This window comes from Macrobrachium nipponense, chromosome 8 (assembly GCF_015104395.2).
Source record: "Macrobrachium nipponense isolate FS-2020 chromosome 8, ASM1510439v2, whole genome shotgun sequence".
In the NCBI taxonomy this organism is placed as follows: Eukaryota; Metazoa; Arthropoda; class Malacostraca; order Decapoda; family Palaemonidae; genus Macrobrachium; species Macrobrachium nipponense.
In genome coordinates, this window is record NC_087203.1 from 49373256 (window position 1) to 49395932 (window position 22677).

The 22677-nt window shown below is 37.7% G+C and overlaps 2 protein-coding genes across 2 annotated transcripts; one reads left to right on the forward strand and one right to left on the reverse strand.

The window, feature by feature from the left end:
• The first annotated feature begins 1533 nt into the window (after positions 1–1533).
• On the forward strand, positions 1534–2621 carry LOC135223088 (high mobility group nucleosome-binding domain-containing protein 5-like). Its single transcript, XM_064261594.1, has 3 exons — positions 1534–1761; positions 1948–2279; positions 2513–2621. The coding sequence occupies exons 1-3, from the start codon at positions 1534–1536 to the stop codon at positions 2619–2621; spliced, it is 669 nt and encodes a 222-aa protein (XP_064117664.1).
• A 3638-nt stretch (positions 2622–6259) lies between these two features.
• LOC135222770 (uncharacterized) lies at positions 6260–9697 on the reverse strand. The gene is made up of 6 exons (XM_064261026.1): positions 9351–9697; positions 8730–8820; positions 8353–8585; positions 7684–7964; positions 7323–7506; positions 6260–6625 (listed from the first exon to the last, which is right to left on the reverse strand). The coding sequence occupies exons 1-6, from the start codon at positions 9562–9564 to the stop codon at positions 6432–6434; spliced, it is 1197 nt and encodes a 398-aa protein (XP_064117096.1). The 5' UTR covers positions 9565–9697; the 3' UTR covers positions 6260–6431.
• Positions 9698–22677: the final 12980 nt, after the last annotated feature.

Genomic DNA, 22677 nt, shown 5'->3' on the forward strand with positions numbered 1-22677 from the left:
CAATTTCCACAATTCAGTGGGTGGAGTTAAAGTTCCTTCTTCCCTGAGTTCCCTCAGGGCAACCGTGATCACATTTTGTCGTTTTGGAGATTCTTCCTCTTCAACACCTGGTTCAGGGGTGCCCTCACAGCATAGAAAGGGCAGTCCTTCATGCCACAGGCGGTGTACTTTCAAATCGTGCAATGTTGAACCTCTGGTCAAAATGCCAGCTGGATTCTGCTTCGTGGGGATGTACTTCATCCTGATACCACACGTTCCTGATGGATCGAAATAATCTCCCCAACTTGATTAGAAATTAGCGTGGTTTTACTTCCCGTGCGGCTACCTACCCAGGTCTTAGCTACTTTGCTGTCAGTCCAGAGCATTATGGTGATAAAGCTAAATAATTTACAAAGATGCTTTCCCAATCTAAATCCTAATAATAGTGCTAATAGTTCTAACTTTATGGAGGAGTTATGGGAGTTCCATTTGACAACGTCCTAGAGAGAGAGAGAGAGAGTAATTGGTGGTTGGATGGTTAACGATTGAATTGGCTGTTGTTGAGTCCTGGGTTGTCTGCTGGTGCAGCTGGAGTTAGTTGTTAGAGTTCTGTGTTTCAGTCAGTTTTTGGTCAGAATCGGTGATGATTGGTAGTGTCGGCAGCGGTCTGTGAAGTGTTGAAGGCATTGAAAGTCAGTTGAGTTTTGTGTTTTGTTGTTTAGTTGTTGTAAAGTTGATATTGTTTGCTTTAGAGTTGTTGTGCCTGTGCTGTTGGATTTATTGTGCTTATGAGTTTTTGTTGAGTTATATGTGAGCTGTTGTGGTTGTTGAGGGTTGTTGTTGGTGAGCTGTTGTGATTTCTTGGTGTTGTTAGTGGGTGTGTGTGTTTGCTTGTTGTGTTGTTGTAAGTGATTGTTTGTGCAGTGGTCTTTTGTTGTGGTTGTTTTCCTTGTTTGTTGTTGTGTTGTGGGGTTGTGGTCCTTGGGTGTTATGGTTCTTGTCTTTGTTGTTGTTGGTATCTCCGCAACCTTGACTGGCAGACAGCACAGCATAGCCCGGAGTATTTGGAGTTGGGTGAGTACATGTGTTTGTGTTTTTTTGTTTGTTCTGTGTAGGTAGGTCAATTGTCCTGCTTGTATTCGGTAGTATAAAGAGGAAAGTGTGACTGATGGTGAGTTTGGTAGCCAGGTGATGTTATATTATTAATAATTATTCAGTAATTATGATAATTGTATTGTTGAGAACGCTACCAACAGTTCCATGATTCCTAATGCCACTGCCAGATGTCGGCGTGAGTTGTTGTTGTTGTAATCCCGCTCAGTACAATAAAGTTAAGTTGTTACATGTGAGTTTATATCATGAATATCACCTCCAATATACAACATCAAGACAGGTTGATTATGTTTATGTGGGGGTGGGGGGAGGATTTTGCTTGCTTCTTTTTAAGCTTGTGATCCTGCCACATTATTTTTTGGCGCCCGAACAGGGACTGTAGGTACGGCAGCTGCAGGATGATTGGGTTAGTGAGTTGTGTGATTGGTGGAGAAAGTGAGGATGGAAGGGTTGAAGGAGATGGAGTGGCTGAAGGAGGAGTTGTGGTTGGGAGGGAAAGCTAAGGAAAGATTGGAAGTGGAGAATGAGAGGTTGAGGGTAGAGTGTGAGGAGTTGAAGAGCGAGTTAGAGGAAATGAGAGGAATGTTAAGGAGTGCAAAAGTGGAAATGAAAGAAGAGGTGAAAAGAGCGGAAGAGAGGATGGTTGAGAAAATGGACAAAAAATTCGGGGTAATGATGAATGCAGTGCAGGAGATGATGAAGGGGGTCATGGGAGAGGGAGCTGTAGGAGGTAGGCCTACTGGGTCTTGTGACGGGCCAGGAGTGATAAAGAAAGTGGAAGAGCGAGTGGATGAGAGTACGAGTGACGAAGTTGATTTGGTTGTGATAAGTAAGTGAAAGAAGTGGAAGACACAGGATAAGGATAAACCTGAGGACAAGAATAAGAAGGGGGCTGAGGAAAAGAAGAAGACTAAGGGAAAGAAAGTTAGTAAGGGTAACGGATGGGATGAGACTAGGACTGAATACATTGAGGAAAGGGCTGAGAGTAATTTGGATAGTGGTGAGTGGAAACAGGTGGGTAGAAAGAAGAAGGGCAAGAAGGGTGTAGTCAAGTTTATGGACGTGAGTATGGAAGTGGATTTGCTGGATTCGGAAGAGGGAAAGAAGGGTCAGAATGGAAATAGCGAAAGTGGTAGTAGGGACATAGGGGACTTTTTAAAGGAATATGAGAAGTGTTGTGAGGCTAAGTATGGGGATAACAAGAGAGTCTGGGCAATAGAGTTAGGTAGCTTTTTGATGGGATTTTGTTGAGTATGTATGGGGTAATGATGAGTGTAGGGAATGTGCCGTATGAGAGTGTGAAAGCCAGGATTGTAGAACAGGCAAAGAGGATAAAGAGTAGCGTTAGATATAGGAGAAAGCAAGATTTTGAAGAGGCAAGAAAGAATGTTGGTGAACTGTTGTCGATGTATGTGTGCAGGTTAGAAACGTTAGCTAGGAAAAAGTTTGGGGACGAAGGGATAAATGAGTGTAAGGAGTTAGTGCGAAAGTTGTTGGCGACGGTACCAGTTCATAAATCTGAAACATAAGGAGAAAATGTGATGGACAGATGAAAGGTTGACATGGAACGACATTTTAGAGATAGTAGAGGATTATGAGCTAGATAGGTGTATGAAAGAGAGTAGAAGTGCTAGTGTTAGGACTGAAGTAGCTGAGGTTATGCCAGAGTTTAAGAGCTATAGGGAGGCAGTTTTAGAAGGGCCAAGGCTAATGGCAGAGCGAGTGGTTGATAGGAGCGTTAGGGCAAGTAATGTGAGTGTAGTTAGCCCTAAAAGAGGTAGGAGTGCGAGTGTTGGAAGAATAGGGTCAGTTAGTTGTGAGCGAGAACAGTAGTGTTACAGGTGTGGTAAGGTAGGACACAAGAAGAATGAATGCCGGTGGGCTTTAGGAGTGTGTTTCGGGTTTGGGCAAACAGGGCATTTAGTGAGCGAGTGTAAGGAAGGTAGGGATATTAAATGTTACAGGTGTGGACAGGTAGGGCACATAGCTAGTGGATGTTGGGGTACTCGTATGAACGTGGTTTGCGGCAACTGCGGGAAGAACGGGCATTATGCTAGGATGTGTAAAGAACAGCGCGCGAAATGTGTTGAATATGGAATGGAAGGTCATGTAGCGAGTGTGTGTAGGCAAAAGAGGATGAGTCAGGCTGGGAATTCGGGAAACTAGAAGTTAAGGGGATTCAGTTGGGTGGGTCCTCTAGTATTCGACAGTATATTCGGGAGAATGTGATGAGTGAGTGGTTTGAAGTAAATAAATGTGAGCCGAGCATCAGTGAGCAAATGGGTCTGGGAGATCAGCAGTTAGTGTTGGTTGTGTATGGAAGAAAGTGGAAGAAGGAAAGGAAAGGGAATGAAAGGGGGAAATGTGAGCTGCATGATAGAGGGGTTAGTGTTAGGGTAAAAATGGTGGATAAGGCATGTAATAAGGATGACTTTGAGGGGAGGAATGATACATATAGCGTGGGTGGGTTTGAATTGTCAAGGTTTAGTGAAGTTTCACCAGGAAGGGCATCAGGTGGTAAAGATGTGGTTGGCAGTATGAATGAGTCTCTTCGGGAGTTTGGCAGGAGTGTAAATGAGGTAAGTGATTTGGTGGCAGAGTTACGAGTGATATTGAGACAAGAATTGGAAGGGGTAAATGAGATAGTGATTGGGATTTGGAAGGATGGTAGTGAGGGAGATGGTAATGGGAGTCTGACTGGAAGTGGTCTGGGAGAAGTTGATGGCGGTGTAACTGAGAGTGTGTATGAGAGCCCTCAAACAAGATCCAGGGGGCCTGCATCCGAGCATCTGTGGGTGTTGCGGAAGGCTATTTAGTGTGGGTGTTGTGAGTGTAAGGAGATGTTGTCAAATGTAACAGGGGAGGAAATATGGAGGAGTTATGGGAGTTCCATTTGACGTCCTAGAGAGAGAGAGAGAGAGAGAGAGAGAGAGGGTAATTGGCTGTTGGTGAGTTCTGAGTTGTCTGCTGGTGCAGCTGGAATTAGTTGTTAGAGTTCTGTGTTTCAGTCAGTTTTTGGTCAGAATCGGTGATGATTGGTAGTGTCGGCAGTGGTCTGTGAAGTGTTGAAGGCATTGAAAGTCAGTTGAGTTTTGTGTTTTGTTGTTGTAAAGTTGATATTGTTTGCTTTAGAGTTGTTGTGCCCATGCAGTTGGATTTGTTGTGCTTATGAGTTTTTGTTGAGTTATATGTGAGTTGTTGTGGTTGAGCTGTTGTGATTTTTTGGTGTTGTTGGTGGGTGTGAGTGTTGGCTTGTTGTGTTGTTGATTTTTTGTGTTGTAAGTGATTGTTTGTGCAGTGGTCTTTTGTTGTGGTCCTTGGGTGTTAGTGTTGTTGGGTTGTGGTTCTTGGTTGTTGTCTTTGTTGTTGTTGGCATCTCTGCGACCTCGACCGGCAGACAGCTCAAATAGCCCGGAGTATCTGGAGTTGGGTGAGTACATGTGTTTGTGTTTTTTGTTGTTCTGTGTAGGTAGGTCAATTCTCCTGCGTGTATTCGGTAGTGTAAAGAGGAAAGTGTGACTGAGGGTGGGTTTGGTAGCTGGATGATTCGGTTTATGTGTGGGGTGGGGGGGGGGGGGTGTTACGGACTCCGAGATCTCAGAGACAATGTTACGGTGTCGAAATATCCTGGTTAAAGGTCGACTCAATGTTACAGCCTCTGAGAGAGGTCCGCTTCAGGTTCAATATGAAATAATAAAAAAAAATATTTCAACACCAACAGTTGAAACTGGGGATACGAATATAGAAAGAAACACTAACACAACAAAGGTTTATTTACAAGCTTACTAACAAAGGTAAATGCAGAATAGTATCTCCTATTTACATAAAAAGACAGAATCTTACACTGCATGAACTGGGCGAAACAGTGAGGTAATTCGAATACTTGCTACCCAGCAAACACACAAGTATTGGTCATACATTGACCCATTGCCGGAGATCCAGACTTTCGGGCATTGGTACAAATGATCAGTAGCATCGGTCCAGTTTATATCCATTATCCGTTTGCACACCGGGCCCTTAATGGCACTGTGTTGTAAGAATGTTGGGGCAATTCATGTAATCCCTAATCACGCCAATGCGTGTGTTGGACCAGTAGTGGAACAACTCTGGACTACCAACTTTACTATTTTGGGCAAATACTGGTACGATTACCAGTATCCAATTTGTTTCATTATGGATTGCCAGATAATTCCAATGCATGATATGAAAGAATTAAATGTGATATCTATGTACATCACTCTGCTGTATCTAAAGCTTGAAAATAAACTATACAATGAAAAAACGGAATCCTTTGGCGGTTTTGTTCAGTGGTCTTAGACACGTGGTCGAACCCCACTGGAAGAAATGTTAGAAGCTTGATCTCCTTACTTTACCTTTTTTCAGCACTATAGTTACATGCATAAAACATTGTATAGTTTATTTTCAAACTTTAGCTACAACAGGGTGATGTACATAGATATAAAACATTTCTTTCATAGTCTTCCGGACAAAACGTATACCCTTATGTATCTGTATGTTGCAATATTCATCTAAATTTATTTTGATAAAGTAGTATAGGGTGATGTGGCAAGTATTTAGATATTGACAAAATTATTTTTGAAAATAATTTAAACACTTTTATGCAAACATATATCAGTCAATAGAAACAAATCAATACTCTTTTAAAAACTGTTCTGTGATCAAGTATTGTGGCTGTCATGTAAACAATAATTTCAATAAATGCATTAACACATAAAAAAAAATGGGATTCCATTATACTGGTGTTTAACATCAAAATACATAGTCACAATTAAATTTTTATTAGAAGGCAACAAATGGTTAACAAAACAGTTGCAGTAACTAGTACCATATATATACATGAAACACCCACTGCATTCTCTATATCTCACTACATACTACATAAAGTCTCCTTAATTGTTTAATATATCTGATTTCTATATACAATATTTTACAAAAGCTAGCTGATGATGTAGTCAAGGAAATTATAAATATTCATGGATTTCTGTCTAATGTTTGTTGTGACTTCGTGCAAGATGGTACATCCATTTAATTAAAAAAAAGTAATGCAGGAACACAAATTGCCATTCATTAAGTACAGCACTGTATGTACTAGATAAATGGATGTAGCATCTTGCATGATGTCACAACAACATTAGACAGAAAAGAAATGATACTTCTCTACATCAAATTATTCATTTAAATATAATAAAAAATATTCATTTAAATATTATAAAAATCTAATCAAAAGAGCCTGACAATAATAAGATAAATTTGAGTGATAAACAAATTACATGAATATTTATAATTTCCTTGACAACAGTCAGCAGAAGTGCTCTACATTATATTCGTTCTGGATCCCCACCAGAATTAGGTTGAGCTGAATTGGGATTCTCATCTTGACTTTGCTGACTGTGCAAGTCTTTCGGTCTCTTCCTTCCCAAGTATCTGTCACATGCATTTCTTAAATAAATCATCATTGTTTTCCCTACTTCAGTTCCATCAGTTGATAACTGTCTCTTGTTCACCAGAATATCTGAAAAGGATAATCAATATTAGTAAATTGCACATCTGCAGTACTATGCATAGTCCAACAATATAAAAGCCTTTATATTCAGTTACTTATACCACTATTATTACAATTTGAGTTAAAATCTAAGTTAGAAAAGCATAAACCTCTAAACCCAAGGGGTCGAATAGGAAAAGTAACCCTTTACAGGAAGGTAAAAGTGGACAAGAAAAAAATGGTGCAACTTTGTGTACTCTCAAGCAAGTGAACTCAAATCCAAGACAGTGGAAGACATTGGTACAGAGGCTATGGCAGTATCCAACTTTAGAAGTTTTGATGTCAAAGTATTAATTCATTTAAAGGGTTAACAATTAAGGTTTAAGTCCTTTTTAACTTTGTGGGATTTGATTTTGGTGTTAACCCCTGCCAAGGCTAAATGATAATGGCACTTATGGTTTCTGTGCTTTAACATTACACTGCACTTTTATAATGGATTACTTTGCATTACTTTTAAACCTTACTGAATGTGTGGATGAAATACAAATGCAACTCATGTTTGAGGTTTCACATACAGTACTTATATTTTTAATATCTACCAGCATCCATGGCACTTCACTGCATCTGCATCCCCATCTAAAAGCTAGCAATAGGCAGTACTACAAAGTGCCAATTTACACACTGCAAAAGCCATACCCTACACCTAACAGCATTATACAGCACTCACTTATCATAATTCCACACAATGTCGTGTTCTTGAACCCTTTCTTGCATGTATTTGTTTTCGTCTTCCAGCCAAGACGACCTTCCCAGTTGAACTCATACTGGAGTCCACTTGTCATGCAGAAGTCAATCATGGTTTTGACTGCTGCTTTGACAGTTGCTCCCCCAAGAATCTGGAGTCGATGTACCTAGAAATAACATTCAGTAAGAATGGTTATACGAAAGTTTTTGATAATCATTAGTAATGAAATAATTCTACACACTATGGCCTTTTCTTATCTTTAGTAATGTCAAAGTAAAAGTTTTCAGTACTGAAGCGTAATAAACATCATTGTGCATATCACGGTAACTGACATATAGCTTACCAGTGACTTTCTAAGGGCACTGTCCCCATTTATCTGTTGTTCAAAGTCCTCAAAGTCTACATATTTTTGTATTGGTAGCAATCCATCCAGCAGGGATAAATCAGGTCCAGTGGGTGCAGCAGCCTGAGTTTGTTTCAAATGTTTGATGGTACCTGTCATTATTTCCAGTGACTTCTGCTGATCTTGCACCCTACTCTCCAATTTTGTCACGGTCATCACAAGAGGTCGCATCACTTCCACCATAAGAGGTCGCATCACTTCCACCATAAGAGGTCGCAAGGCTGAAAAAGAAATCAATATTTTCCTAGTTAGCACAAATCTCTTTTCATAAATAGCTTCACCAACACAGGAAATAAAAGCTGATTTTATTGGTTACACAGGTACCATCTGATTTACAATATTCAATTTACTGAAAAATTGAGGAAACTGTCAACAGATACTCTTTGGAAATCTGTATAAGCAAAAATAAAAAAGGTTGATAGCCCCACACACACACACAGATTGCCAAGCAATTAGTAAGCTAGGAGAAGACAACGAAGTATATGGACAACAGTTAGGAAAGCATACACTCTAATCATGCATTCCCTCCTCATTAATAAAACCATTGTGCAGGGATGTACAAAAGAGTTAACAGTAACATATTCAAGTATATCAGTATGTAAACTGTACCATTTTCCAAGTCAGATCGTGATATTGTTTTAGGTAGTATCTGCATTGATGATGATGATGATGCTCGTGTTGACCAGCTATTTATGGCAGACAATTTTCTGCTGCACCCTGGACTTCTAGTTTCTTCTTCGTCTTCTATCGCTGGTGGCTCAGGCAAGCGACTTTTCTTTGGTTGAGGTTCAGGGAGCGATAAATCCGAGTCATCATCAGAGTCATTACACACAGGCTTTATTCTGGAAACAAAAAAATTAAATAAAAACTCCTAAGTTTAGCAGTGCAATGTATAACAGGTACCTATTGTTCTGACTTCTCATAACTGTAAATAGTCACCTGGACAATTCAGTACTAAATAAGCTGTAAAGTATATCAATATTTACCGTCTTTGTCCACGGCCATAATTTCCATCACTCTGGACATCTGAATCATTTTCAGCTCTCCTTGCTAGAAGCCGTCCACAAATGTAGTCTTCTGAAACCCAAATTAGATTGATTGACTAATTTATCATGAAGCAAGTGTGTTATTAGAATGCTAAAATCTGAAGATCATAACTGTACTACAAATGATGATGAAACTGCCATAAATTGCAATAAAAAGTTTTTATGACACCTCAAACTACATAACATTCAGATTATGTTAGCCCCAATGCCTGTGATGCAACCTGGTGTGGCTACCTTCTCTAGAGAGAGAGCAAAACTGTTTGTATAAATGAGAAAATCATTTAGAATGCTGTTTAATCCCAGTTGCAATTTCATGAGTCAAAAAAATATGTAAAGTTATAAACTTGAGGAAAAAATTCTTAAAATTACCTTTACAACATAATAAAGTAAACATATGACATCCCTGAGGTCTCAACTGTAATTAGACTGCTTTCTTAAATTGACCAAAGATTGCTTTACTCTCCCCAAAACTCTACCTAATGGGCAACCTATAAAAATCACATTAAAATTTTTGCAATATACATAGCAGGGAAAAGTGTTAACCAAAGATTCACTACTTACTGCATTTTGTCAATACTCTGACAGAATGAATGCTCCATGCATCATCTGGTTTAATCTTGTCCTTGACAGCCTTTGTCACCTTCCAATTATTCTTGAAGGTTGGCCATGAACATTTCTTTTCTCCTTCCTTCAGCCAACATGTTGGCACCAATTCAACTTCATCCCCCATAACGGAATCTTCAAAGACTACCACTGCAAAGTCTTCCATTTCCATTTCTATATCACTGAATATCTGTACACAAGAGTGGGGAAGTAGCAGTGCTGCTATTATGGGGTAATATTACATATTTATATTTTATATTCTCCACAAAACATAATTTTCAATTTTTACCGAGATCATTAACAATAAAAACTCCTACAGTCACGAATGAAAGTGGATATTTATATAAATCTTCATATATTTATCACTGACAATGCTCTGAATGCAAGAGTGGGAAAGCAGCAGTGCCACTATTATGAGGTAATAATACATATTTACATTTTATATCCTCCACAAAACATGATTTTAAATTTCTACTAAGATCATTAACAATAAAAACTCCTAGAGTCCTGGATGAAATTGGATACTTATATAAATCTGCATATTTCTTGTATTCTTTATATATTATTGTAATACGAGCGTCATTCTCATACTTCACAATGTTTTGTACCTGTCCTATAAAGTTACCAACCATTATTCCTCTATTAGAAATGTCTGTTTTAATACAAAACCCATTGATTATTATTTTTCTGAACTGCTGGTTTGGGGCTTCAATAAGAAAAGGTCCAAGACAGTGTTGCTGTTCCAGAACTGGCTGTTGAATTATTTCAGATACTACTTCAGATTTACCAATTTTTTCATGAACTCTGTTGATCACCTGACTTAAGGCACAGTTTGGCTTTCTCAACATTCTCTTTATCATCCCCAATCGATTTTCAAATGAAAAGGCAGAAAATTTATCGATGGGTCCATACTTTAGTACATCATCTGGTAAGTGAATTAGATTATGAATGTTATATACAAGATACCTTGGGCCATATAAATCCCTGCAATGACTTACAAAAGCCAACACTAACTTTCTTGCCTTTTCAACATTTTCAATAGCATTTCCTTTAGACAGTAATGTTACAGACACACTAAACAAGAGAAAATTCTTCCAGATATTACTATCTATCTTATTTAGTAAACAAACTGGGCCTGTGTATAAGAGGAAGCTTCGGAATTCAGTGGCTTTAAATCTTTCTAAATAATCAAGAGACCTTGGCTTTCTGCAAAATTCATCTGGCATATATTGGGACATTTCTTCCAAGGATTTTGAAATCAGGTTTTTGACAGTAGAACCAAAGCGTACATGTAAGGGGCCTTTTAGCCACAAATAGATTAGTTTCCTCATCACTCCTAAATACAATAGATGCATGGGATCAAGAACAAATTGGGTTACCATACCAATACCAATAGCTGTTAGTGGGGATACACTCTTGTGATGGTTATTGTCAGTTGCAGATGCAAAATCCTGATCAGATCTCAAAGGTGCATTTGTATTTTGAAATGTCATGGCCTTTAAAAATACTCCTTCTTGAGTACAACGTTCACACCCAGAATAGCTATTATGTGAAACAATACACTTTAGAAACTGGCATGCAGGTGCATCACAAATAAAACAGTGAACTTTAATCAAATACAATCGGCAGAGGGCCTTATATCCACTCTCTAGCTCTCGCAGTTCAGCAATTGTCTTTTTCAAGTAATCAACGATATTATTTGGCTTGGCATTTACATAAAAGATACCAATGATATATGGATGTGAAAGAAATTTTGCTTCACTGCAAAACTGAACTAAAATGGGCCAAAATTGTTTGTTGGAAGTTTTATATAGAGGGATTCCATCAACATTGATTTTTAATAACAACTTAGTAGACTGAAAATTTGATCCCTCAAGGAAATTTTTAATAGCATTTTTAAGGCCAAAATGGTAGTATTCTCCACCACAAATCTTTTCTATGTACTCTGAGGTATTCCTAGGAGTATTGCAAAATGTTCGAGGATCCAAGGGTAACGATTCATCATACTTCATTTTTATAATAGAAAGAAGATCTTTTAATGCCACATGAGTAATGTTATGTTTTACTGCCCAATGTTGCAACATTCCATGCGCACTCTCATTGCCCACATTTTCAGCAGAACATTCATTTCCGTTTTTATCATCAATTTCAGCTGAACAATTTTCTCCAACTCCATCAGTATTTTCATTGTCACTACTATCTGGGCTTTTGTCACTGTGATCTGTAATATAACTTGCATTATTTTCACATCCATCACTGTTTAAAATTTCACCAATAGTTGTTTGTCTATCTTCTGTAATATAACTTTCATTATTTTCACATCCATCGTTGTTAAAAATTTCACCACTAGTTGCTTGTGTATGTGAATTATTTTCTACAGTAGCTTTTTTTATTTTCCATGCAAAGTTCTCTATATTCCTTAAATTTTCTTTTTGCATGACGATTCAAGGTCCATGTACTTGCCATAATGAACAATCCCCAGCTTCACAATTCTTGAACATACAGGGGACCCTGAGACAGAAAAATATCAAGATATGGTGTGGAACAAAAGCTTATTTTTGGCTTGTTGTCCTAATTGAAAGTGGGTACCAATTTTATGAATGGCAAAGCAACTAGTGGGAGGTGTGATGTAAATTAATTAGCAGAGGGAGAATTCAGATCTGGATTGAAAGGTAAGGTACAGTTGTGTTGTTGGTGGAGACATCCAGCCAGGTCAGGGAAACAAACATGGCGGAAGGTGGAAAACAACAGGTCATGAAAATTGAAGTCAGAATGAATTCCAGGGGTAGGCAGGTCAACCCTTCAGAAAAGGCCAAAGTAAAAGAAGCAATAGATAAAACTCTAGAGGAGTGACGTCTCCTTGTTAGACATCAAAGAATGTTCAAAAGGTAGGCCTCATGACAACAGTAAGCTAATAGATTTAGACCATGACGATGATTTTTTAGCTACATCCACCCACAAGGAATTGACAAGTGATAGGAAGGAGTCATGCCCATGTGGGCAATGCAAGGCCCAGCTAGGCCCAAAAGACGAAAGCCAAGTGTGATAAATGCAAAAAATTGTTCTGCACAGGCCTAAACAAGCCTCCAATGAAGAATTTCTTGAGGTCGATAAAAATGACAGACAAGGTAAAAGGCCTATATTGGTATTGCAGTTACTCAAAGAAGATTGCAGATCATATAAAGAGAAATTAGAAAAAGCAATTGAAGAAACTGAGAAATTGCTGATAAACAAGTCTTATATAGGTATTGCATGAGATGCTAAGAGGAAAAAAACACTAGTATTTGTATAGAATGTAATGGAGGGTACAGGCAAAAAGGGTCAATAAGTCAGGATGAGGAAATTGCTATGAGAAAGGATAGAGGAAAAATCCAGATCACCAAGAATTTGGAAATATAGTGTTGGATGGAATAAAAAGTGCCAAGAAAGTAAAAAAGGAGAATAAATCAATTGGAGAACTAAAGTTATCAAAGAAGATTGCAGATCATACAAAGAAAAATTAGAAAAAGCAATTGGAGAAACGGAGAAATTGCAGAAAACAGGACAGTCAGTAATCATTGGAGCTTCATGGAAGACCTGAAAACCCTAAATGAAAACCTAGTGAAGAATATGGAAAACAAACAAGGTACAATCACGGAAAGGACCACTAAAATAATGTCAAGACTAGAGAGTAACTCACCTAACCCTGACAGCAAGCAATGCTTGAATAGCGAAGCCCTGAACAGGGACCTGATTTAACAGAGGGGTTGGAAAGAAAGCAAAGAATCATGGGAAAATCAAAGTGCACCTAAAGATAAGGATAGGCTAACAAGAGCAGAGTGCAGGTTCTTTACGACAGGAAGTGCAAGAAAGGAGACTTGTGAGTACCTGCACTTACGACAGGAAAGTGCAAGAAAGGAGAGACTTGTGAGTACCTGCACTTACGACAGGAAAGTGCAAGAAAGGAGACTCTTGTGAGTACCTGCACAAGTGGAAAAGCAGAATTTATAAAAGATCCCAGAACAGTCAGGGCAGAAAAAGAGGTAAACCAAAGGACAGTATATAAGTTCGACAAAGAGGGTTATATTGTAAATATGACAGGAACTGTAAATACAGTCACAGAGTCATTAGCCAGAATAGGACTATAGTTCGACGAAATTAGGTAGACCAAAGATGAGAATGTAAGCGTTTCAAAGAGGGGCACTGCAAATATGGTAGAAACTGTAAATACAGTCACAGAATCAGAAGCCAAAATAGGGCTATAGTAAATGGAAAGGCAAGGTACCAAGAAATGAGACACGTTGACTATGAGCCATGAGGTATTGCATGAGATGCTATGAGGAAGAAAACACTAGTATTTGTAATGGAAGGTACAGGCCCAGATGAAAGTGCCGAGTGCGATAAATGCAAAAAATGGTTCTGCACAGGCCTAAACAAGCCTCAAATGAAGAATTTCCTGAGTTCGATAAAAATGACAGAAAAGGTAAAAGGCATATACTGGTTTTGCATGAGATGCTATAAGGAAGAAAAACACTAGTATTTGTGTAGAATGAATGGATAGAGAAAAAATCCCAGATCACCAAGAATTTGGAAAATATGGTGTTGGATGGAATAAAAAGGGGAGAAAGTAAAAAAGGAGAATAAATCAATTGGAGAAGAACTACAGTTACTCAAAGAAGGTTGCAGATCATACAAAGAAAAATTGGAAAAAGCAATTGGAGAAACAGAGAAATTGCAGAAAACAGGACAGTTAGTAATCAATGGAGCTTCATAGAAGACTTGAAAACCCTAAATGAAAACCTAGTGAACAAGGTACAATCACAGAAAGGACCACTAAAATAACATCAAGACCAGAAAAGGAGACTTTTGAGTACCTGCATACAAGTGGAAAAGCAGAATTCATAAAAGATCCCAGAACAGTCAGGACAGAAAAGAGGTAAGCCAAAGGACAGTATATAAGTTCTACAGAGGATTATATTGTAAGTACGTCAGGAACTGTGAATATAGTCACAGAATCATTAGCCCGAATAGGACTATAGTACGATGAAATTAGGTAGGCCAAAGATGAGAATGAAAGCATTTCAATGAGGGGCACTGCAAATATGGTAGACTCTGTAAATACAGTCACAGAATCAGAAGCCAAAATAGGGCTATAATAAATGGAAAGGCAAGGTACCAAGAAATAAGACATGTTGACTATAAGCCAGAATAAAAGAGCAAGCAGAGATGAGGATGAGCAGTATATGCGCAGGTTTTTCAAAAAAAAAAAAAAGATCAATCAAGAAATAGCAGAAGAGCAATTAAGAGCCCTTTATGGACAATTTTGGACAAATAGCTTGGTGAATACATGTACCAAATATATTATAGAAATTAATGGAATGAGATATGCCAAAAAAGGTACCAAGAAATGAGACACGTTGACTATGAACCAGAATAAAAGAGCAAGCAGAGATCAGGATGAGCAGTATGTATGTGCAGGTTTTTCAAAACAAAGATCAATCAATCAATCAAAGAAATAGTAGAAGAGCAATTAAGAGCCCCTTATGGACAATGTTGGACAAAAAGCATGGTGAACACATGTACCAAATATAAATAAAAGATAACGCAAAGCTTGTATTACGTTGAAACCAAGTGAAAATAGTGAACGGAATCATGTAATTTTTTTACACAAAAAAACATGCCCCTGATGCAATCTTTTAATGAAAAAAATAATTTAGTTCACTACAAATGTATTAAAGTCATATTCCAACTTAAACACATTGTCTAACAAAAAATGACCTTGTCTCATATAAGTAAAGTAGGGTAAAAAACCGCATGGTACAGGGGTGGACCATGTACGATCAATGTGTACAACCCCGAAAAAAGTACATTATAACGCGTCCTGACATCGGTTGTTGGTGAGAAACGGAGCTAAAGACCTCTACTCGTGTTCAGGACGCGTTATAATGTACTTTTCTTGGGGTTGTACACGTTGATCGTACATAGTCCACCCCTGTACCATGCGGTTTTTTACCCTCCTCTGGATATTCATTTATGCTAACTAGAAGCTAGAAAATTTGCTCATAATTGAGTTAAATATGGCGAAATAAACTTATATGGGCCACCAACTGATTTCTAAATCAAAACATTGACCACTACCTACATGTTAGTATTTTATAATGGCAATAATAAGTGAATACCTACAATATTGGATACAGTGAAGTGATGTAGAACTTATTTTATAATTATATGCAGCCATCAGCAGCCTGACATCACTCAATTGTACTGATGTCTGACTGATTCTCGTTTTGTGTCCAATTTTTTTTCATACTAATACTATAGTCAGAATGCACTGAACCTCCAGCATTGGCTTATATCAATGAATAAATTACTATACCGTATGTGTAATATAGAGAATACTGTAGGCTACGCTACTTTATTCATATGTCTACACTAGGCCAACACTTTAATTTTATTCAATTTCTTCGTACTGAATTACTATCATAAGCACATACATTGAACCTAGAAAATGTGCTGAAACTAATCATTATTATGCTGTATATCTATGTATAAAGTAGCGTAAACTAGGCTACCCTATATGTAGAGATGGTGCCAATTACCCTAGTGTAGGCTAGGGTATATTCAAGCTATGATTTTTCCAGAAGTAGGAGAATACCTGTAAACAGTTTTTAAGTAACAAAGTTAAACTGAATAATGAGTAAAACTAACAAGGAAATAAGCTTAGGATACCAGGAACTAACCTAAGTTTTCCTAGAATCCCACTCATGACCTATCCGGAACTTGCCTATCCAATCTCGTTTAGAGTGCCGTGCCCTCACCTGGCTTTAAGGGGGCAGGAGTCTGGGACCCCGCTCAGTAAGCACACTTAGCTACCATTCCGAGGTTGTCCTACTCTTAACGAATTTAGCTTATTCATACTTGTTCTCTGATAGCCTAACCCACATAGCTAAACACATGAACCTATAATATGCAAACACTTTGAAAACGGCTCCCTTGCTTCTTTTATTCCTCCTTTGTTTGTGTTTGTTTGAGCTTCTTCTCTCTGAAATACCACATTTCTTTTATAAAATCTTTCCTATTCTCCACTTCCTCCCTCATTAGTACTACCAATAAGATTATATTTGCTACTAATTCCTCTTTATTTTCTTGATATGGTTGCTGCATAAAGCTATATCTATTTCTAATTTCATTGTATGCTGGACAGTAAAGTAAGAAATGTTCTAAATTTTCATTTTGTTCATCACAGTATAAAACATTTTTTTGTATCTTCTCCTTTTATCCTATTCTATCATTTAATCCTAGTATACCTAGTCTGGCCCTACTGATCAGCATTGTTTTTTCAGTGTTATCATACCAGATTTCTTCTCTTATGTTTTCTTTATATTTTCTGTAGATTCTTAATGTTGACTTTTCATTCATTTCTTTCTGCCATGTTTTTTCTGTCCCAATTGTTTATTATTTCTCTTAACTGTTTGTCTTTAACTGCTTCAATTTTACTTAAGTTTATGTTTAGTTCTTTCATGTACTCTTTTACTTGCATTATCCAGGGTGTTTTTTTTGTTTTCATACTGATCCATTGTTATCTCATATAGGAGCCTATTTCCACCATTCTTTAGTGTATGTTTCAGGTAGAATAGTTTATTCTTGATATCTCTAGATTGGCAGGAAGAGGCCCCTATTTCAGATCTTAACGCACAACTTGCTGTGTAATTTGGCGCTTTCAATATTGCTCTGTATACTTTATTATCTATCTTCTGCAATTCATTTATTGTTTTCCTGTCAAGTTTCATGACTTCCATCGCATACATGAATGAAGGCATCGCTAGTCCTTTCCAGTACAATTTTCCTATTTGTTTTTACCCTGCTACAGCTTTTATTGATGACTGCATTAGCCATATTTGCCATCTGCTTTGCTTTAATTTGGGCCCTTTTTTATCTGTTCTCTGAAGCAGTCTTTCATGTTGTTGATTGTTACTCCTAGGTATTTTAATATTCTTAACTATTTTTATTCCTTCTATGTGTTCCATATTCTCCACATCATCGATACTGTACCAGTCGTTGTATATTAGTATGTTACTCTTGTCCTTGTTTATGTTTAGGCCACATCCACTAGCGATTTCCATAAGGGTTTTTATTGATTTTGTTATTTCTTCTAGTGTGTGCCCTAGTATTAATCCGTCGTCTGCAATATAGTAGTGCCACTATCCTTATTACTTCATTTCTGAAACCTTCTGTTGTATTTTCTAATTTTTCTATTATCAAGTACGTTATTACTAGAAAAGAATATGGTTGAGCCATTGCATCCCTGTCTTATTCCATTGGTTACATTTAGTTCTTTTTGTTCTGTATTGTTAAGGCATAGGCTTGTTACGTCATTTGTATATATCTTTGCAACTGTATTTATTACTTCTGCATGTAGCCTGTATTTCATCATGACCTCAATGAGCTTTTTCCTATTAACCGAGTCAAATGCTTTTTGGAAGTCTATTGATACTACAAATAATGGGTCCTTTCTTCTGTGTCTCTTGTATGCAGTATTGTAAGATATATAAATTATCGATTCCTCTCCTTTGTGCGGTAAAGCCTGATTGTAGTTCATTCAATTTTCCTATATTTCTAATATGTTTTCTATTTTGGTTCTCAGGATCCCCATGAAGATTTTATATGATGCATTTGTTAGAGCAATTGGCCTTAGATCTTTGACTGTGGGGTTTTGTTTTTTGGGGGTAAGTGTTGTTTTTTGACTTAAACCACCTTTTCTGTGTCTTCCTGCCCTTCAGTATGTTATTTAAACATTCCGCCAATTGTTTTAAATTTGACCTCAGCCAGTCCACGTGAGTAGTAGTAGTAGTAGTAGGCAGTGTTTTGTCTTTGAAACGGCTCCTCCCTTGCCTGTTGTTATTTCCTCCTTTGTTTATGTTAGGTATCGGTAAATCTATATAATTATTACGCGGGGACCTATTCTTCTTGGAGATCTTTATGGTTTTGTGCTCGTAGAACAGATCAGTAGCATTGCACTTTCGACAGAGGATATTTGCGTTGCTGTACCTTTGTTCTTTACAGTTTTGAAGTTGAAACACCCAGCAAGTGTAGTAGTAGTAGCAGTAGTAGTAGGCGAGGTTTGGCTTTAAAACGGTTCCCTTGCTTACTTTTTATTCATCCTGTGTTGGTAAAGTTTTTTTCTCTCTCTAATGCCATAGTGCTTTTGTTAATTCTTTCCTATTTTCAAAGGTCTACAAATAAAAGCAAAAAGTATATTCCTCTTCATAGTGTCTTGGAATGTTTCAAATGAATAGGTTTAACATAATTTCAAATTTGGCAAACAGAAAATGTGCCAAAAATATGCCTAAGTGAAAAAAAATGCCAAATCAAAATTTTGCATACCAATTATGTTTGAGAAGTAACACACACAAATCCACATATATTGTATATGTATGTGGCACCCTTTTCAAACCAGATTAGCATCCAAAAATTTCGATTTTGCACATTGTTTTTTATTTTGACATTGTTGGTGTATTTGCTTGTTTTACAAATTTGAAATATATATTATTATAATAATATATATATATATATATATATATATATATATATATATATATATATATAAATTATTTTATATATATATTATATATAAAAATTTATTTTATATATATATATATATATATATATATATATATGTATATATTCAAATGGTTATCAATAATTGTCTTCGGATTTTTTTTATTTTATATATATATATATATATGCTATTTTTTAAAGTCGCTTCAAAAGATCCAACTGTATTGTTATGAATCGAACCACAGTTGGGTATCCAACACTGGAAAAGAGATAATCATAACGACATTTGATATCCAGTGTTATCCAACATTGGAAATGCGGTGTTATTTTGTAATGGGTCCAATTCAGTTATTCCATTATCCGTTAGTATAGTTGGATTTCCTCAACTAATCCAGAATTGGGCCAATACATCTGTGTTTGCTGGGTAATCAGTTTGGCACTTCGAAGAGGTGGCTTCATAAAGGTAGAGCGGCAATTGCAGACGTTCTCTTGACTCCGTATTGCAGAAACTAGTCTATTCGTAAGGCAGGAACTCTCCCCTTTTCTTCTCTGAAGTTTGCTCAACGTAGAGACAACTTGGCCATCCACACCGAAAGACGACTGGACCAATATCCAACCAACACTCGAACAACTCTTCTTTTGATTGATACTTCGTCGGTTCCTTTTTCTCGTATCTCACGGAAGATCTCTGCTGCTGCTAATCTCTCACTGATAATCTGATCTGTGGCTCTTACTAACTGGTGATCCCTCTCTTTTACGATCTCTTCCTCTTACGATCACTTTCTATATCTCCTCCTCCTGCTGCTACTTCCTCCGTAGTATTTATACGGCATCCTGGGGGCGGAGCCTACGGCGAGCGTCACAGACTCCCAAGGTTTCTAGACATTCTTAGATGAATCTAGACGAGGTATTGCATCAGAAAGTTGCGGCGTTTCTCACGTAACATTGGCGCGTTTTTGCGCTCCACTACACGCCCGACGATTCTAGAACAGCCGCGAGGAAAAGACGCCTCCAACACGGGCGCGAAAACCTCCTTACTGCCGAACTTCTCGTAAATGCGTTCTCCTTTCCTTTATCTTCCTTTGCTATGAAGCAATTACCATCACACGCCCCCCACCAAAAGAGAAAAAAAATGAAATCAATTTTTTTTTTCTAAAGAGAAGCAAAAATTAAACAGCGGGGAAACAATTCTGCATAAAGCTTTAATCCAGTCAAACACGCACACTTCCCCACACACTCACTCATGCGATAACAGAAAACGGTTATTAGGCTACTCATTCTGAGAAATCTCTAGAGAGGCTATCAGCTAATGCGTTATCCTTTCCCTTTATATGAACTATCTTCAGGTTATAGTCTTGTAATTCTAAACTCCAACGCATTAGACGTTTATTCTTGTTCCTAAACCTCTCCAAATAAACTAACGGATTATGATCGGTATACACAGTTAAAACAGAACCGCTAAGCTCGTAAATCTCAAAGTGTTGCAAGGCTGTAACTAAACCAAACAATTCCTTTTCAATAGTGGAATAGTTCTGTTGCGCTTTATTCAGTTTCTTTGAATAATAGGCAACTGGGAGTTTCATTCCATTCACTTCTTGCAACAAAACGCCTCCTACGCCAATATCACTGGCATTGATCGCTAAATTAAATTCCTTACCAAAATCGGGTAATAATAGAACTGGCTCGTGAATCATTATAGCCTTTAACTTGTTGAAGGCTCCCACACAAGCGTCATCAAATACAAAACTGCGTCCTTTCTTAAACAGATTAGTTATGGGAGCGCTTATTTCCGAGAAATTTGGTACGAATCTACGGAAATACGAAACCATTCCGAGAAATCTCAGGGCCTGTTTTTTAGTTGTTGGGATTGGGAAATTCACGATAGCTTCTATGTTCCGATCCTTTGGACAGATTTTACCAAGACCTACCTTATGTCCTAGATAAGTAATAGAGGCTTTCCCAAATTGGCACTTCTTTAGATTAAGAACGAGGTTACGAGAGTCGCTTTAGTAAGGGCCCTCAAGACTCTCGCCAAAATCCTTACATGATCCTCCCAAGTCTCTGAAAATATCACAAGATCATCTAAGTACACGACACAGTTGTTGATGCCATTTAAACTTTATTCATTAACCTTTGGAAGGTACTGGCTGTGTTCTTCAAGCCAAAAGCCATAACTTTGGGCTCGAAACTACCAAATGGCGTTATAAAGGCGGAAATTTTCTGGGCTCGTTCACTTAAAGGTACTTGCCAATAACCTTTAGCCAAATCAAGCTTTGAGATGAACTTGGAATTTCCGATTCTATCTAAGCAATCGTCAATCCTGGGCAAGGGTAAATTACTTTGCTTCGTTACACTGTTTACCTTCCGGAAATCAATGCACAGTCTATCTGATCCATCTTCCTTTTTCACCAGAACTACCGGGGAACTCCATTCACTCTCGCTAGGTACTATCAAATCATTATCTAGCATGTAACTAATTTCCTTCCTCACAGATTCTGCCTTTTCTGGGTTCAGACGATATGGACTTTGCCTAATGGGTTTCGTGTCCTGCAACTTAATATCATGTTCTAAAACATTGGTTAGGCCTAGTTTGTCACTAATAGTTTCAGGATAATTCACTAAAACATTACGTACTTCCCTCACCTTTTCCTCTTCTAAACCCTGATTAAAAACTTCGAAATTCTTAAGCACCTCAGAGTTTTTCTCAAAAGCTAATTTTCTTTCTGGGACAACCGTCACTATAGGCACAGGGCGTTCGTTATATTTCTTGAGCAAATTTACGTGCAGCCACTTTGCTCTACGTTTACCCATATCTATTAAATAATTCAGATTCCCCCTCTTCTCTAAAATCGAAAAAGGACCTTCGAACTTATACGATAAAGAGGGACCTTCTTTCTGGACTAATACTAAAACTTTATCTCCTACACAGAGATGTCTCTCTTTCGCTCTAAGATCACGCTTTCGTTGAGTTTCCTCTTGACTCTTCCTCTCGGTCTCCTTCGCTAGTTGCCAAGCATCCCTTAAACTGTTTTTATAATGCTCTAGATTAGTGATGTAGTCCTCACTACCTTCTTTATTCATTAAGTTACATTTTAACATTTCCAAAGGACCTTTAGCGGTGTGACCGAAAACAAGCTCAAATGGACTAAATCCGGTAGTGTCGCTCGGGGCTAACCTTAAAGCTAATAAAACGAACGGTAATTTTTCTTCCCAGTCGTGTTCGAAGTTCTTACACAATTTCCGTAAGCAACTCTTTAACGTTTGATGAAATCTCTCCACAATGCCTTGTGATTCGGGATGATAAGGTGTGGAAGTTACGAGTTTGATGCCTAATTCTTTCATTCTATCCTTGAAATATTTGGATACAAAATTACTACCATTATCACTCTGAATAGTACGAGGCAGACCAAACTTAGAAAAATAATTCAACAATCGTTTAACTAAGTCCTCGCGTTGCGCTTCTTACGGGTACCGCCTCGGGATAGCGAGTTAGTCTATCAATGATCGTCAACAGATATATATTCCCTCCCTTACTTCTAGGCAAAGGTCCAACCATATCGATAACTACATTCTCAAAAGATTCGCCTACCGGAAGGAATAGTTTACGACAACGTGGAGCTCTGGTGGGATTACTTTGATTCGGTTTTTCCCGGCAATTTGGCATTCATGACAGCTTAACACATACCTCTTTACATCATTTTTCATTTTAGGCCAAAAGTACGCCCTACTAATACACTTGAAAGTTTTA

Excerpts from the sequence above, each read along its gene's own strand:
- LOC135223088 (XM_064261594.1), top strand. The coding sequence starts at position 1,534 with ATGGAAGGGTTGAAGGAGATGGAGTGGCTGAAGGAGGAGTTGTGGTTG. Across the intron at positions 1,762-1,947 it reads AAATGGACAAAAAATTCGGG|GATAAGGATAAACCTGAGGA; the intron begins GTAATGATGAAT and ends TGGAAGACACAG. Across the intron at positions 2,280-2,512 it reads GAGAAGTGTTGTGAGGCTAA|GTTAGAAACGTTAGCTAGGA; the intron begins GTATGGGGATAA and ends GTATGTGTGCAG.
- LOC135222770 (XM_064261026.1), bottom strand. The coding sequence starts at position 9,564 with ATGGAAATGGAAGACTTTGCAGTGGTAGTCTTTGAAGATTCCGTTATG. Across the intron at positions 7,965-8,352 it reads ACGATCTGACTTGGAAAATG|CCTTGCGACCTCTTATGGTG; the intron begins GTACAGTTTACA and ends TTTCTTTTTCAG. Across the intron at positions 6,626-7,322 it reads ATTGTGTGGAATTATGATAA|ATATTCTGGTGAACAAGAGA; the intron begins GTGAGTGCTGTA and ends TATCCTTTTCAG.